Genomic DNA, 17,063 nt, shown 5'->3' with positions numbered 1-17,063 from the left:
CTTCTTGCATGAGACATTTTTCCTTCATGAATTTGATGTCATTCCTGTGTAGGAGTCAAGACTAAAATGTTCAGATCTGTAGATATTGGTGTAGGTTAAAAAGTCCCCTTTTCAACATGTTTACACACAGTAACAACTCCCTGGGAGAAGGCAATGGCACCCCACTCCAGTACTCTTGCCTGGAAAATCCCATGGACGGAGGAGCCTGGTAGGCTGCAGTCCATGGGGTCACTAAGAGTCGGACATGACTGAGCGACTTCACTTTCACTTTTCACTTTCACGTATTGGAGAAGGAAATGGCACCCCACTCCACTGTTCTTGCCTGGACAATCCCAGGGACGGGGGAGCCTGGTGGGCTGCTGTCTATGGGGTCACACAGAGTTGGACACGACTGAAGTGACTTAGCATAGCATAGCATAGCAACAACTCCCTAATGCAGTGCGGAGGATGCTAGAGAAGAAGACAGAAAACCTGGATTCTCACGGGCTCAGCCTCTAGCTCTAGACTCGTGAGCAAATCACTTGGCCTGCTTTTCTTCATCTGTCAGATGAGGGGCTTAGATGATCTCCAAAAGGCCCTTTCTGCTGTAATGTTTTCAAGATGATTCTTGTCTCTGGATATCAGCTATTGTAACAGGAGAGGATTTAGGAAATTCACAGGTCACTGCAAAGTGATTTGACTAGATCAATAAGGAGGGTGGCTGGGTGAATCACATTTAAGAGTACCATGATCCTGAACTGAAAAAAATGAGATTGGAAAAAAAAAACCTACCAGTGACCAAATGTCTCTCTGAGGTCACTTCCAACAAGGCTCCTAAGTTTTAGACCATCTAGGAAAGGCTCTTTCCTGCACCCACTCTTGTTGCTCAGCTTAACCAGTTGTTCAGTGAAACCTCTACTGGAGACTTACTCACCCTTTACAGGACACCCCTTTGAACCTGGCACATCATAGGTGTTCAATGAGGGTTTGTTGAAATTAATTGTTATTCGATATAGAACTAGAAGATCCAAGAAGAGATTTGTTTTCCTAATCAGTACTAAGTTAGGAAGTCACATGTGCAGGCTAGGCTCTGGAGTTTTAGACCGTCTGGGTTGATAACCCGACTCTGCTCCTTAATAAATGGTACAGGCTGTGGAGTGTTAGACCATCTGTGTTCATTCATAATCCAGCTCTGCTTGTTAGTAACTGGGTGGTCTTGGGCAAGTTATTTCCATTTCTGTGCCTTGGTTTCCTCTTCTTTAAAGAGATTTACAAGTATACCTACTTCACAGGACGTTGTGAGCATTAAATGAGATGATATTTGGCACAACACTCAGCAAAAATTTAGGGTTCTATTAATACTCAGTTCAGTCACTCAGTTGTGTCCGACTCATTGCGACCCCATGGACTGCAGCACGCCAGGCTTCAGCTAATGTAATTATTAAGGCAAGAGAGATAGTTAGATAGCACCACCAATTCAGTGGACATGAACTTGGGCAAACTCCAGGAGATAGTGAGGGACAGGGGGTTTGGTGTGCATGGTCCATGGCTTTGCAAAGAGTCAGATATGACTTAGCAACTGAACAACAATTATTATTATTAAGGAGATGCAGCATTTCCCTGGATATTCTAGAAGTTTTTCTTTACTTTTCATAGGAGACAGCGTGAAACCTGACAGGTAGACTGTATAGTTCTAGTGCTCGACTTATCATTTAAAATCTTTTCTGACCCACTTCTGTGCTCCCAAACAGTGATGCCTCTCTGGTAAGAGAAGTTGCTTTACTTTGCATCACATGTGTCTTTGCATGAAATACACTGTACTTGGACACATTGTGAAAAAATCTGCTCATGAACTATCGCAGAGTTTAAAGCCAGGGTTGATGGTCTGAGATAAACGGCCAGGGTTGATGGTCTGTCCTACCCCACAACATCTGCCCCAGGACGGCCGTCTGCTTGAAACACACCTACGGTTGTGAAATTAAGGGATGTGCCTAACGCAGTGCATTCCTGTCACCCGGCTGGAAAGTGAAGACGCTGTTCCTTACCCCCGAGAAGGGCTGCCGTTCATTCACGTGGTTTGTGCATGTGTTCTTCCATGGGTAATTGCACGAGGTAACGAAAAACACCTACTCGCCTTACAGCTTGGCAGAAACAGTAGCTTATGTTTTCTAGAGACAAAATTAGAAGCAGGCTCCCTGGACCCATCTCTTAAGTCAAAATAAAATAAAACATGTAGGGAACCACTGTGCCTCCCAGTAACTGTGGCCGGTGGAGTACTATTGTTTAGGTCAAGGTGTCCCAGGATGAGAGGACAGGGAGAGGGAAGGAAGTACGTGTCAGACACTTTGTTTTCATAGAGATGAAGAAGCAAACAGTTTTCTTTCTTACTTTGTCCTTTCTGTGTAGGAAAAAAAAAAAGTTTATAGGACCCTAATCTTTCTGCTGCAATTAGCAAAAGAGAAAAACTGAGTATGCATTGTTGAGAGGAGGGGGTACAGCTTAAACTGTATTTTATTTATGATACTGAAGGCTACATTTTTTTCCTGGGGAGCTTCAGTCTTAGCAAAACTAAACCTCTGAGAAAGTTTCTTTATTTTTTCCATTTTCCACAGAGAAATGAATACTTGTTCTGGCCTTCCCTATAAAATATGATCATTGAGTTGGCAAGCATTTAGTAAACAAGGTCTAAAGGGAAAACGGAATAATAAGACACTGTCCTTTGCTCCAAAAACTGGAAATCTAACAGCGGAGATATTTGTTTAAATAATTATACTGGAATGAAAGAGGTGTACTCAGTGCTGTGGGAACACGGAGAAGGGAGGATATTTTTTTAAGTTGGAGAATTCATGGAAGGTTTCATGGAGCAAGTAGCGTGTGGATCAGTGTGGGATTTTCCCCCCTCCTGTGGGAAAGACAGACGGGCGTCGTGATGTGTGACCGTGAGGAATGGGAGGAGTCCAAGGAGTCCCAGAAACGGCGTGAACAGAGATGAGTGGACTAAAGAGTGCAGAGTGTCTGCCCTGGGCACACAGTGTGAGGCGCCCAAGCATGTGACTGCTGAGGACGGGGGTGAGGTCAGGGAGCCCAAGTGGAAAATGACACCGAAGAAGTCGGACTGTCGGGGTGCTTGCATGACAGATGAAGACTTTTAAATTTATTGCACGTCGATTGGTGCTTCCCCTGCTTTTGCAGCAGATTGCCCTTAGGAGATAAGGACAACAAAGTTAGCGTTCTTGGGGGAGGAAGGGATGTATCGGTGGAGCACAAGGGGCATTTAGGGCAAGGAAATGTAGGACCCTGTGGTGGTGGATCCGGGACGTCATACATTCATCAGAGCCATAGAATGGTCAACACAGAAGAGAGAACCCGACTGTAAGCTGTGAGTTTTAGTTAGTGATGTATCACTGTTGGTTCATCAGTTTTGTAACAAGCAATACCACACTAACGCAAGGGTTAATAACAGGGGAAATGCCAATTACTAATAGGGGAAACTGTGTGTTTCAGGGTTTGGCGGGGAGGGAGAAAGGGGAAGGGGTATAGGAGAACTTTCTGCTCAATATTTAAGTAAACCTAAAGCTGCTTTCTAAAATAAAGTCTATTCTCTTGGGGACTTCCCTGGCAGTCCAGGGGTGAAGACTGCACCTTCCAATGCAGGGGGCGCGAGTTCAATCCCCTGGTCCGAGAGCTAAGATCCCACATGCCTTGTGGCCAGAAAACCAAGATATGAAACAGAAGCAGTATTGTAACACATTCAATAGGGATTTAGAAAATGGTCCATATTAAAAAAAGCTTAAAAAAATACAGTCTGTTTAAAAAAAATTAGTGTTCTTCTAGCTGTGAAATGTACTACAAATATAAAGTTGTTTAGGAGTTTCAGAGTCATATCTTTAAAATCAGATGAATTTTTCATTCTATTTATTTACACATAAATAGCTATTTTATCATTAAAATTTTCCACAAAGCTTTTCAATAAAACCAGTGACCCTTAGGGATATGATTCCTGTGTTGAGAAGCCTGATGTTGGTTGGCAGGCAGTCACTGAAGTCATATGTTAAAAGTGAAACAAAATTAAACCAGTAAAATGATGAGCAAACAACTTTTCTTGCAACCCAGACATGTTTTGCATCCCTATTTTTATTTCCCAGTATTGATATGGCAGCGTATGCACTACCTTTAGCTTGGTCAACCTTTACTTTGGTTTTCAGAAGCAGTTTGCAGTCAGCATACTGAGAAACCAGTTGATAAACCCACAATTGTGGATATTGCAGGTGAGACAAAAGGTGTATTTTCATAGGAAAGTGATTTATTCTCAGAAAAATGGCTGGAGAAAAATAAAATAAGCAGACTGAGGAGATAGGCAAAGTAAATGACGTGTTCTGGGTTAGGTAGATTTAGGTGACGTTCGGAACAAAAGATACAGTTCGATGGAGGCCCCCGTCACCAAGAGCGCACACTGCTTTCTGGATGTCATTGAGACCCAGTGTGAGGTCCGAATCGTCAGCAGTGTAGGGTTTGTACCGTAACACAGATAACGTCAGATTGTTTGCATCCTTATTCATGCAGATATTCAGGCGTGCGAACCCACACACTGCCTGATGAGCCCTCTTGGAGCCACTGAAGCACATTCACAGCGCTCATCTCCTTATTTGTGTTTTCGAGGCACTTTGTTTTTCTTACGAAGACCACAGCTAGAATCTTTAACCTCTTGCAAGAGTCAGCCTGTGAGAGCTGCATTCTTTAGCTCTCTGCTCGCTGGGAAAAAGCAAGAAGCCCATTCCCAGATACCCTTAGGAAAGTCATCCCACTGTAAGGAGAACAGGGCTGTCTGTAGGACGTTGGTGTGGGTCCGCTGTACAGGCTGACGCTGCTAGAGGGTCCTCGACCATGACGTCCAGGTAACGGGTGACTTCCCTCAGTTAGTTCAGCAACCTGGATGGCACTAGGAAGGTGGTTGTGTTTGCTTATCTCCTCGTGATCACCTAGGTGACATCTTGACCGGAGACTCTTTCTGTTCCCTTTCTGTGTGTCTTCATGAGACTGCCCAGTCCTCAGGGCTAACATCACAGCTGGTCTTTTCTTTGTTTCAGAAATTACCATGGTTGACACAGAGATGCCGTTTTGGCCCACCAACTTTGGGATCAGCTCCGTGGACCTTTCTATGATGGATGATCACTCCCATGCCTTTGACATCAAGCCCTTCACCACCGTTGACTTCTCCAGCATTTCCACTCCGCACTACGAGGACATTCCATTCCCAAGAGCTGACCCGATGGTTGCAGATTATAAGTATGACCTGAAGCTCCAAGAGTACCAAAGTATGAGGTTTATTTCACTTTTCAGACTGTTGAGACTAGAATTCGACTAAGCTCTCATCCACAGTAGGGTAAATGCTCCCAGGACTAATGGCTGTGGTGAAGACATTTACCATTCATTTATTCATCCACTTGTCCATGAAATACTAAGCGTTTATAATTGACCAAGGGCTTCCCAGGTGGCTCAGATGGTAAAGAATCTGCCTGCAATGTAGAAGACCTGGATTCTATCCTTGATTCCCCTGGAGAAAGGAATGGCTACCTACTTACTCCCTTGTTCTTATCTGGAAAATTCCATGGACAGAGGAGCCTGGCAGGCTAAAGTTCTTGGGAAAAAGTGTCAGACACAACTGAGTGACTGACACTTTCACTTCCCAGGTGGCTCAGTGGTAAAGAATCTGGCTGCGGTGCAGGAGACGTGGGTTTGATACCTGGGTCGGGAAGATCCCCTGGAGGAGGAAATGGCAACCCACTCCAGAATTCTTGCCATGGAGAATCCCATGGACAGAGGAGCCTGGTGGGCTCAGTCCAGGGGTTGAAAAGAGTACCTGACTGTGTGACTGAGCTGACGCACACATGTAACTGACCAACAGGGCAGGTCATGTGTGAACACCCTGGATCATCTTTCCTTTTTCCTCCCTTCCCTCCTCTCTTTCTTTTCTTCTTCCCTTTTCAGGGACAGTCTCCAGCATGATTACAGAGCTAGCTGTATCTCAGGCTAAATGTCCATCCCCCCACCCCCCCCAAATTTTGATTCATTGTTTCCACTTTTAAGTAGATAAGTAACAGTTTATTACCTCCTTTAACTTATCACTAAATCACTATTACTATAATGCAACTTTCCTAATTCTGCAGTTTGAGCAGCTTACACTGAAATCTATTTTTCAGCACAAATTGGAATGTTGACATTGTAGACTATTGATAAATCTCCATGCCATTAATGCAGTTCACATCAAGAAAAACTAAAACTGCACTTTTCAAGATAAGATAAATTTCTGTGATGCTATTTCCTTGATTTTTATCTCTTTGCTGATATGCTGGTTTTCCAGAGCAACCACTGTGTAATTGGCAGCCATTACTTGACAAGAAGTAAGAACTTCCTGTATTTCTAGTTTGTTTTTTTTTTTTAAGATAAATTATATACTTGGTTATATTTACATGTGTGATTTCAGTTGAAGCCTAATATGGAAATTTAATAGGCTTGATCCTGACCAGCAGAAAGATAGTGCTTGCTTTCCAAAGTGTCTCTCTCTATCAAAGATCATTTTACAAACCATCTTTTCTGACTCAATATTGATGAGAACCTGGTCTCTTACTTTTCATGTACCCTCAAGCTGGGCATACCATTTCCTTCTCAGTTCCTTTTGTGTTTCCTTTGCAAGAGTGCTTTTAAAACACTTCTAAAATGCAATATTTAAGTTTAAATGTATAATTTAATATTGTCATGAGTGCCAAATACAGCCCATAGAAAAATAACCTTCATGATTTCAGATATTATATATTTCCTGTGGGAACTTTAGTATCATGAGGTATTGGAGGATCATAGAACCACAAACTTACTTCCCTTCCCAATTTGTTTTCACAGGTGAGGCTCAGAGGCATTGTGACTTGCGTGGGATTACAAAGCCCACTTTTTCCTGTGTCTTTTTCATGTTCCATAGTGCATCTAACCTAAATAATAAAATATGATAATAAGGTGTACTATAACGACATGCCCTGTTGCCTGTCAGCATTGTTTTTCCTGTGATGATTGTGTGCTCGTGTTTTTCTGTGCACAGGTGCAATCAAAGTGGAGCCTGTATCCCCACCTTATTATTCTGAAAAGACTCAGCTGTACAGTAAGCCTCATGAAGAGCCTTCCAACTCCCTCATGGCCATTGAGTGCCGGGTCTGTGGGGATAAAGCGTCAGGGTTCCACTATGGAGTTCATGCTTGTGAAGGATGCAAGGTAAAAAAAAAAAAGATCATTTTTGAAATAATTTGCTGAAAATGTACCTAGGTTTTCATTTCGTGTTGCAACCAGATGGCAAAGAATTGAGACAAAGCTGTCAAACTTTTAAATACCTTTGGTAAAACCCATTCTTTAGATGATATAATACTTGAAAACCTAAGAAAATCGTTAAAAAGCAAGGCTACTGTGCCTCACTTTGTTTTTTCCGAATTGGTCCTGTGCAGCGCTGATCTAATTCCACCTTCGCATTTTGCAGATTACAAAAAAAGAAATTGCTTGCTCAAGGTAACATGGCATGACAGTGATGGGCTGACCCCGAACAGAACCCAGATCTCCTGAATCTCCTAATGCTTTTTCTTTCCACTATACTGTCTAATATTCTGTATATGTAGATAGATGGATAACCTTCATTTGAGCCTTACCACAGTCCTATAAGGTTGAGCTTATTTATGGCCACTTTGCAGGTGTAGAAATCTTGTGTCACTGAGATTTCCCCATGGTCATCCATTGTAAGTGACACGTCGATACACCTTCTGACTCCTAAACCGATGCTGTATGTTTCCTTATTCAGCATCAGTGTGAGCCATGTGTTATGGTCAGGCAAAGAGATACAGCTATTTTGGAAAAGAGATATCCTTTCTCTTCACCTCCTTTCTTTGTGAAAAAGGCTATTTTGGAAAGTTCTTTTAGTAATATTCTGCCCAACTATTGAGAAAATGTTGATCTATTCATGTTTTAAAATGTAGTCTTTTAAAAGAATTAATTCTAATAGGCTCCATGAATAATATAGTAATCGAATAGTATTATATACTCTAGGGCTCAGAATAAATTGTGGATAAATATTTACCTTATAAAATAATGCTGGTTGTATAAGATCAGGTTCAATCAGCAGTAGGGCTTTTTGTTCAGAATGAAGATACGTGACAGCAGTTAAGTAGGTTGGAAGATCTGCATTCCTAACTGGACCATGAGCCAAAAAAGGAAGTTAATATTTACTGAATTTTTCTATACACCAGATATTGTGTAAGATGCCTTTGTCTATATTATATTTTTAACCATATCCTGCCTAAGTTATCACATCTATAACATGATGGTATTGATTTAGATGATCACTAAAGCCTCTCCAATCCAAAAGTTTATTTTTCTAAAGGCAACCTAATAAAGTGAAAGAGACAAGTTAGTGGTTACCTGGCCACTTGTCCATGGTCTCTAACCAATCACATGAGGATTTCAGCCTCAGTCACTCATGTATAAAATAATTTGGCTAGAGTAGCTCACCAAAGGGCTTCTGATTCATCTCTGTGTCTAAAATTCCAAAATGACTCCTGGCAAGAGATGCTTTCATTTAAAACATGAAAACTCATTCATTCAGTGATTGAAACCAAACTAAAATATCTGTAACCTTATAGGAAATCATTATGTTCTCAAGGAATAGTAAGAACCTGTCATTTTACTCAGTTAGATTTATGTAATTTTGAGGAAATTGTGGCTAAATTCTTAGAAGTACTTGAAGAAATCATCTAGTTTTGATTATCTTGGTGATTTATGTTGATAAATAAAATATGGTTGGTTAAGTTTCCACAGTATAGTATTGATTTTTATGGGCTGGTAAAGCAGTTAGAAAACAAGAAGTTTTAAGCAAATAGTTTCATTGTGATTCTATTCATCAGATATTTGTGGAGAGTTGACATTTCTGAGAACAGCTAAAAATTGAATGGTGATTTAAGGACTAACCAATAAACCAAAAATTGAAAAGACAGATATTGTCAGCAGTTGCATATAATGTTAAAGCTAAGTTCTAAGGGCATAAAAACTTAGAAGATCAAAGCAATCAAAGAAGAAAAGTAGCAAAAAGAAGGGAAAAGAGGGAGGAGAACACTCAGGTGCCCTCTAGTTACAAACAGAAATGTTCTAAGGCAGAGACAGAGAATTAACACTTAAAACCTGATGAATCCAGAGGAGTCCTTCACCTACCAGAGACAGACAAGCAAAAGAAGTAGAAGAAAATTCACAGAATTGTATAGTAACCTCCAGTAACTTGTAAACCATCCAAAATAAAGATTACAGACTTCCTAGGAAAGGAAATCAACCCTGAATATTCATTAGAAGTACTGATACTGAAGCTGAAGCTCCACTACTTGGGCTACCTGATGAGAAGAGACAACTCATGGGAAAGGACCCTGATGCTGGGAAAGATTGAAGAGAAAAGGAGAAGGGGAAACAGAGGATGAGATGGTTGGACAGCATCACCGACTTAGTGGGCATGAATCTGAGCAAACTCTGAGAGATAGTGAAGGATAGGGAAGCCTGCCACACTGCAGTCAATGGGGCTGCAAAGTGTTGAACACGACTTAGTGACTGAACAGCAGCAACAGGAAGAGTATAATACAAAGAAGGTTATGCCAACCTTAGAAGGGAAAATAGGCATCTGCCCATTTTAAAGATAAGAATAAGAAAAATGTTAGAGGAATAATATAATTTGGCTTCTCCAAGTATGTCAGAAGTTCTCAAAGTGTGTTTTGGGGATGGGGTCCCTACGACCTTTTCCAGATACCCATGAGATTGATACTATTTTCATAATAATATTAACTTGTTGTTTGCCTTTTTCACTCTCATTCTCTCAGGAATGGAAGTGGAGTGTTCTAGAAGCTACACGACACGGAATGGTCGCATAGTTCTAATGCCTGATGGAATGTGACCTGAATGTTCTTGTACATAATAATGTCTCAGGTTTTATTTCTAATCTAATCAGCATCAATAGGTATAGCTCACATAAATTAAAACTGTTTAGAAACCTCAACGTTTTGGGGTGAGTAAAGGGGGACTGAGACCAAAAAGTTTGAGAACTATTGTTATAGGCTGAAGACATGCTTGCTCATTCTTCGGTGCTTTGGAGTTAAACTGAATTGCTGCCACACTCTGAATGCCATCACTAGACCAGTTAGACCAGTGCCCATCAGTAATCAAAGATACCACCTTAATGGGGCTTCCTTGGTGGTCCAGTGATTAAGAATCCACCTGCCAATGCAGGAGACATGGGTTCAGTCCCTGGTCTGGGAACTAAGATCCCACATGCCACAGGGCGAATAAGCCTATGCACCACAACTGTTGAGCTCACATACCCTAGAGCCTGTGCTCCACAGCAAGAGAGGCCACTGCAATGAGAAGCCCACACACCGCAACTAGAGAGTAACCCCTGCTTGCTGCAACCAGAGGAAGGCGGTGTGCCACAGTGAAGACCCAGCACAGCCATAAATAAATTTTAAAAAGATATAGCCTTAGCTCACCAACAATACTCAGTGAAAGTGAAATTAACACGCATGTTAGACTGCTTTAAAAAAGGTGTTTTGGCAATTTAACATTTGTCATTTCAGTAGAATGTGGGATATACCCATAATTAAAATACAGTTGACCACAAACCTACAAACTAATTTACAATAGAAAAAAAAATAGCTATATTGCTCAAGATGGCTGTCAGTAGATCTCCTTAAACATATCTACATACCAATGGAACAGGTTTATGTTGGTGACCCTTGCCAAAGTTCAGACAGGAAAAAAATGTTTGGATTACAGGAAAACAGTGATAGATTCTTCAGTTACTAATATTACTGACTTAGGTAATATATAACCTGTAACTAATGAAAGATTCATATATTTTAGAACTTGCAAAGCTGACATTGATTGCTTATAAATTGGACATTTATTTTTTTCCCTAATAGGTTTCATAATATTTTTGTGTCTGTAGTGAAAGATCATTTTAGAACCATAGACTTAGTAAAGATACAAGGAAACACTACCATACAATACAGTATAATCTATTTTTATATTTCTATGTATTTTTGTATTCCTGCCTCAGGAAGAGTTTTTAGTATATTCCCATGCACCAGTGGCAGCTCATTGATTCAGCCTCTGCGGGCCATATCATACTAAAGCTGACTGCAGGTCTGACACAGGGCATTTAATCTCGTTGTAAAATTTAAATACCACTCAGGTCTCATTGTACCTGAGGTTTTGTTACTAACAAAGCAATGAAGGAGAGGTTGGAGAAAATGTTTTAAGGAAGAAATAAGCAAGCTTTATGTTCTCACAAGCAAGTATGAAGATTTTATAATAAAAATATACACAAAGCAATTTACGGTGACTGATGCATCTCCATCACACCAGTTCATAGACTTCATGGTGATCAGAACAGTGAACTGTTGAAATGGCACTTCATTTTTGGACACTGACATAATAAAAATGAGTGTTTCTTTCTTGGCAATGAAGAAAATTTGGGGGGAGCCTGCTTCATTCATCAAGTAAAGAAATAATTTTTACAAAAAACACTAAATGAGAGCCTTGTATCTTCCTCTCTAGGTTTCTTGAAAAAGTCAGATGACAAGAAAATGGTTGGTTATCATGAACTTAGTCTTAAAAAATTTTTTTTAAGTAAAAGCAGTTCCAAGCTCGTGCTGGGGTTTGTATATATTTAGTTCAAGATTTTATGTGTATGGTCAGTGCATATGTGATATACAGAATGATGATCCTTTAACATTGGAATCATTACAAAAAATGTTATACTCTTTGAAAGACATCATAGGGGTCAAAACAAAAAACAAATCACATTATAAACATTAAACTTAAAAAACACAGTTATTTTATTAAAAAGTCTTCATCTCCAACCATGCCAAAAAAAAGTGAGTACTCTGGGACCCGTCAGATAGCCGAGCAGCATTTTCAACTACTAGTATTGGGTTTTAAAAGTGAAGCTCAGAGAAGCAGCCAAAGATATCATGAAAATATATATGACCCAATGGCAAAAATCAAAGCAAGATTTCTCAACAGTATTTAACAGTGGCAACAGTTCTCTACTTTAGCCTTCTGTGACTCAGTCAGGGGGAAAATGCCTTGTAAATATTCAAAGCGTCTTAGAACCCTCTGAGAATTAAAGAGGTTTACCTTTCCACCATACCCTGCACAGGACATATCCTTTGAGATATTGCTGACCTCACAAGAGGTAGGGAAAGCCCGCCTAAACATGAGTAGCCAAACAAGCAAACAATCCTAGGTCTTGAACTGCAGCTGCGGCACGCTTGGAGGGGCAGAGTTTCCTCATGATAGATGCCCAGCTTCTGAGTTAAGCCAGAATTCCCAGGAGAGTCTGAAATAGTCATAAGTCAGTGGCACTCCTGACTTCCAAAAGAAGGCTCTTCAAATTCTCTTTGGAGGAAGGAATTCCCAATTTTTACCCTGTAGGATTCTCACAGTTTAAGGTCAAGAAATGACTTCAAAATAAAATCAGGATGGGGAACACATGTATACCTGTGGCGGATTCATTTTGATATTTGGCAAAACTAATACAATTATGTAAAATTTAAAAATAAAATAAAATTAAAAAAAATAAAATAAAATATCAGCAAGCACATAAATAGGCAGCTAGCTTGATGACATCCATCAGAGGTAAACAAGTAAACAAACTTCTCCACCCCTACCCAAGAATGCAGATATTGGAACTGCCTGGTCCAGAACATGCAGCTGTGCATGAGTTGTTTAAAGATAGAGGGCAGAATCACAGCAATGAATGAACAATAATAGACTATCAAGAATGACCAACAGCCTTGAAAATAAGTGAAACTTCTAAAAGTGAAAAATATGATAATTGAAATAAAAATTCTATGCAAGGGTTAAATAGCATACTGGACACAGCAAAAGAAAGGATTACCAAACCGAAAGATATGCGCAAAGAAGTTATTAAGAAAGAAACCAACAATGTTTTAAAGAACATATCCCACCTGGAATCTGCTAGAATTTGAAGCCTCTTTTACTTCTTGAAGAATTCATAGGACCTTTGAATATTAAAAATATGTCTTCATTACTAATGAAGAGTAATACACAGAACTCTTCTCACTGATGAACTTTGGTGAGAAATGTTTGCTTTTCCTTACTTTTGCCATTGCAAAAGTCTTTTTTTCCATCTTATTTGGCTGTTCTGATGTTTACCTTTGTGATCAACATTAATGGCAAGAAGATTAAAAATATAAAAGAGAAATTCAGAAATATGAAAGGCTTGAAAAGAAAGTGTTAACACCTATGGAGTACAAGAACCAATGAACAAGTGAAACCGTGATGAAGAAAATGTCCAAGAAGATAAAGAAATCCATGGCTAGACACACTACGGTAAAACTGCAGAGTACAAAAAACAAAGAGAATTAAGTGCAGGCTAAGTCAGTTGACAACAGACATCTCAACAGAAACAATGAAAGCATAGAGCCAATGGAATCCAGACTGTTAAGAGGAAAAACTGAGTACCCTGTGACTCTTTCAAGAATGAGAGCAAAATGAAAAGGTTTACAAGTTAAAAAAATAAAAAGACTGAAATAATATTCTTCAAGGATGGTAAGCCATAGAGAGGAAAATCTCTTTGCAAAATCTATATGTAGTATGATACTACTCAATAAAGCCCTCAATCAAGCATACCTAAGTAATGTATTATTTAGTTTATAGGCTGTATGGTAAAGCTGTGTGTTTTTAAAAGGTCAGGGAAATGATAAGCTCAAAATTAGGGTTATGATTATATTGTCAAGCAGCCACAGGACCAACAGTTGGATAAGGGAAGAACACATAAGTGCATGCACATGGCTGGTTATGATTTTAAATCTTGAGTTGCATAATGGGCTCACATGTGATAATTATCTTACTGTGTTTTATAGTGAAAATCACTCAGTCGTGTCCGACTCTTTGTGACCCCATGGATTGTCACCCGCCAGGCTCCTCTGTCCGTGGGATTATCCAGGTCACAATACTGGAGTGGGTAGCCATTCCCTTCTTCAGGGGATCTTCCCAACCCAGGGATAGAACCCAAGTCTCCTGCATTGCAGGTAGATTCTTTACCAGCTGAGCCAGCAGGGAAGCCCATTATGTTTCACAGTTACATGCATTTCCTGTTTGTAATTATTACATTTAATAAGATAGCTTCAAAACCTGAAAGGAAAAAAGTGTGCCAATGACCTTGTAGTATCTCAGTCATAGTTTAGAATCTCAAAATATCAGAGATGGCTCAGAAAGGAAGTTAAACGACACATATTTATTCAACAAAATATTTTAATGGGGAACTATTGTTAGTGTTTGGATTAAGGGTTAGCCCTGTCCCCAGGGAGCTCAGAATTATAGTTGAGCAGTGAGGGAGGGGCAGAAAATAAACATAAATAACTAAATTATGTGGCACATTAGGAAGTCATAACTGCTAATGGAGCGGGGAGATGACAGGTAAGAGTAGAATAAAGGAGAGCAAGAATTGCCGATGAGGGGTGGGGACAGGGACAGGCCACAGTATTGAATAAGGTAGATAAGCCTCATTAAGACGTTGAAATGTTAACACAGCTTGAAAGCAGTGAGGGAAACAGGCAATTGTATATTTGGAGCATGAGCTTTCCACGTGAGAGAAGGAAGATGAGAGTGCCTTCAGGGCTGGAGTTGTGACAGCTAAGATGGAGAAAGTTGCAGTGAGGTAAGCTTATAGGGTATGACCAGGACTTCAGTGGTGGTCGTGCTGGGTTAGAGATAATGTTCGATTTCCAAGTGAAGTTGTCAAGTAAACAGCTGAACATACTTGTCTAGAGTTCAAGGTAGAAATCTGGAGAAAGTCAAAATGCATGTCAGTGGTAGAATCAATCCTAATTCAGTGCTTTTTGTATTCAAACAGGGCCAGATAAATTTGAAAGAATTAAAAAGTGGGTTTCATGAGAATGAATGCAATAGAAATGAGTAGGAATATTCTCAACAACAACAAAATGGAGTTAGAAAACATTTCTTGTTAGAATTTTTTCAGGTCTTTCAAAAATAAACATAGCAGAATTCAGCCTCAAATTGACATGTTTGCTATTTAGAGATAGCAGTCAAGTTTCTGAGAACGTATATACTACTTCTCCTGTTATTTTCTATTATCTCTGTTTTTAGGCTACAGTGGTTATGGAACACTCTTTCAAATGCATAAATAAATGAAACCAATTTTGTAGGAAATTATGCAACATAGAGAATTCCAAAAAAAATTACCCACATGTGGATTTTTATTGGCCTTGCTCATGTTTTAGAATGAAATGACTCTAAGTTTGCCAAACTGCTTAGCACAATTATAAGGTTAGGGCATGCTGCTGGAATGATTTACAGAGAGACTGAACTGATTACATGGTGTTTTATTTGCATTACATTAAATCCAGAGCACTTCTTAGAGCTTGCTGAAATCCAGATGTGGGGCCAAGACGCACTGAATGACATCAGTGGGTTGTGGTCACTAAGAGCTAGAAAAGGAACACTGGAGATCCTCTGTTTCTTTAGTTTATAGCAGAGAAGACCAAGAGAGGTTAAGTGATTTGTCTAAGTCAGCACTGATGGAATGTGTCAAGAGCCTACAGTATCTAATACTCAGGCCCGTGTGGCTTCAAGCCATCGTCACAAACACTTAACACTTGCTTCTTTTCTGCCCCGCCCATATTCCTTTGTAGGGTTTCTTCAGGAGGACAATCAGATTGAAACTTATTTATGATAGGTGTGATCTTAACTGTCGGATCCACAAGAAAAGTAGAAATAAATGTCAGTACTGTCGGTTTCAGAAGTGCCTGGCTGTGGGGATGTCTCATAATGGTAAGTGAGCACTTTGTGCCCGCACTCGATGCTTCTCATCATGGCTTCTAGACCCGTAGACCTGAGGGCCATGGCTGAAAACGTGTTCAGTTTTCCCACAGATCACCAGATTTCAGAAGACTGCATGCCAATAAAGCATTTCTCAATTAGGTCAGAGTTGTTCAGCTTTAAGTGTGAATCCTTCTCTCTTGTAGTTGGGCATTTGCCACGATGGGAGAAAAGACTGGGAAGTCTGAGCGGTAATGAAAGTTACTGTAGTGTTCTGAAACACATGTAATGTGAGAGTTGTGATTAATTTTTTGTGTTGCTTTAATAGTATTAAAAATAGAATTATATGTGTAAATAGTTTCTACTTTTTTTTAATTTTATAGGAGCATAGTTGATTTACAAAGCTGGGTTAGTTTCAGGTGTATAGCAAGGTGACTCAGTTACACATATGCATTTATCCACTTTTTTTTTTTTAAAGATTCTTTTCCCAAATAGGCCATTCAGAGTATTGCACAAAGTTCCCTGTGCTATACAGCAGATTATTACTAGATATCTATTTTATAAACATTAGTTTCTACTTTAAATGTAAAGAAAATTCTGATTTATGGATATGGAACTTTAGTGGTATATCAGACATAGATATATGTCCTTTTTTTCTCTTTGCTATGCAGAAATGAGCGGAACCCTATCCTAGACTTTGTACAGCATACAATTTGTGGATTAAGCAAGTATTTTTAAAAGTTTCACAAAACTTCAATAGGAGAGTAAAACATTCTACTTTTTTGAACCTGTATCTTAAGTGAAGCTTATAATTAGGAGTGTCAGCTTAAGGGCAGGACTCTTGAAGACCCATGTTTTCATGAACTGTAGAACTAACTCAGTACAATTATGGGACATAGCCCTGTTTGAAGAAATAGCTCTTAATCGACATTTGGCTCTCATTGGTTGACTGGCTCACAAAACAAATTTTTGATGTAACTAGGTAGTATTATATTTGTCAAGTATTCATCAATTCTTTCAAAAGTTATTATGGGCTTAGAGATATATTGATAAAATGCCCAAGTAATCGAATTAAATCTGAAGTCTAATGTCATCATATGCCCTATTTTTCTTTCTTTTACCTTTTCCTCTCTCAAAACTTATCTGGTAAGAAGATATAATATTTGAAGTCAGCCATCATCTATGAGGACTCAACAGCATCTGTGAAAGTTAAA

General features: G+C 39.5%; 1 protein-coding gene across 19 annotated transcripts in view; it reads left to right on the top strand.

The window, feature by feature from the left end:
- Window positions 1–17,063, top strand: part of PPARG (peroxisome proliferator activated receptor gamma) — a 218,285-nt gene that overhangs the window by 73,445 nt on the left and 127,777 nt on the right. For 17 of the 19 annotated variants that reach the window (XM_044933433.2, XM_044933436.2, XM_044933439.2 and 14 more), the window contains 3 exon segments: window positions 5,067–5,294; window positions 7,070–7,239; window positions 15,723–15,861. In XM_044933433.2, the coding sequence (XP_044789368.1) occupies window positions 5,067–5,294; window positions 7,070–7,239; window positions 15,723–15,861 (537 nt within the window). 19 annotated transcript variants of the gene reach the window in all.

This window comes from Bubalus bubalis, chromosome 21, assembly GCF_019923935.1.
Source record: "Bubalus bubalis isolate 160015118507 breed Murrah chromosome 21, NDDB_SH_1, whole genome shotgun sequence".
In the NCBI taxonomy this organism is placed as follows: Eukaryota; Metazoa; Chordata; class Mammalia; order Artiodactyla; family Bovidae; genus Bubalus; species Bubalus bubalis.
Note: the sequence above shows the minus strand (reverse complement) of the source record. Positions and strands in the feature narration are given on the sequence as shown.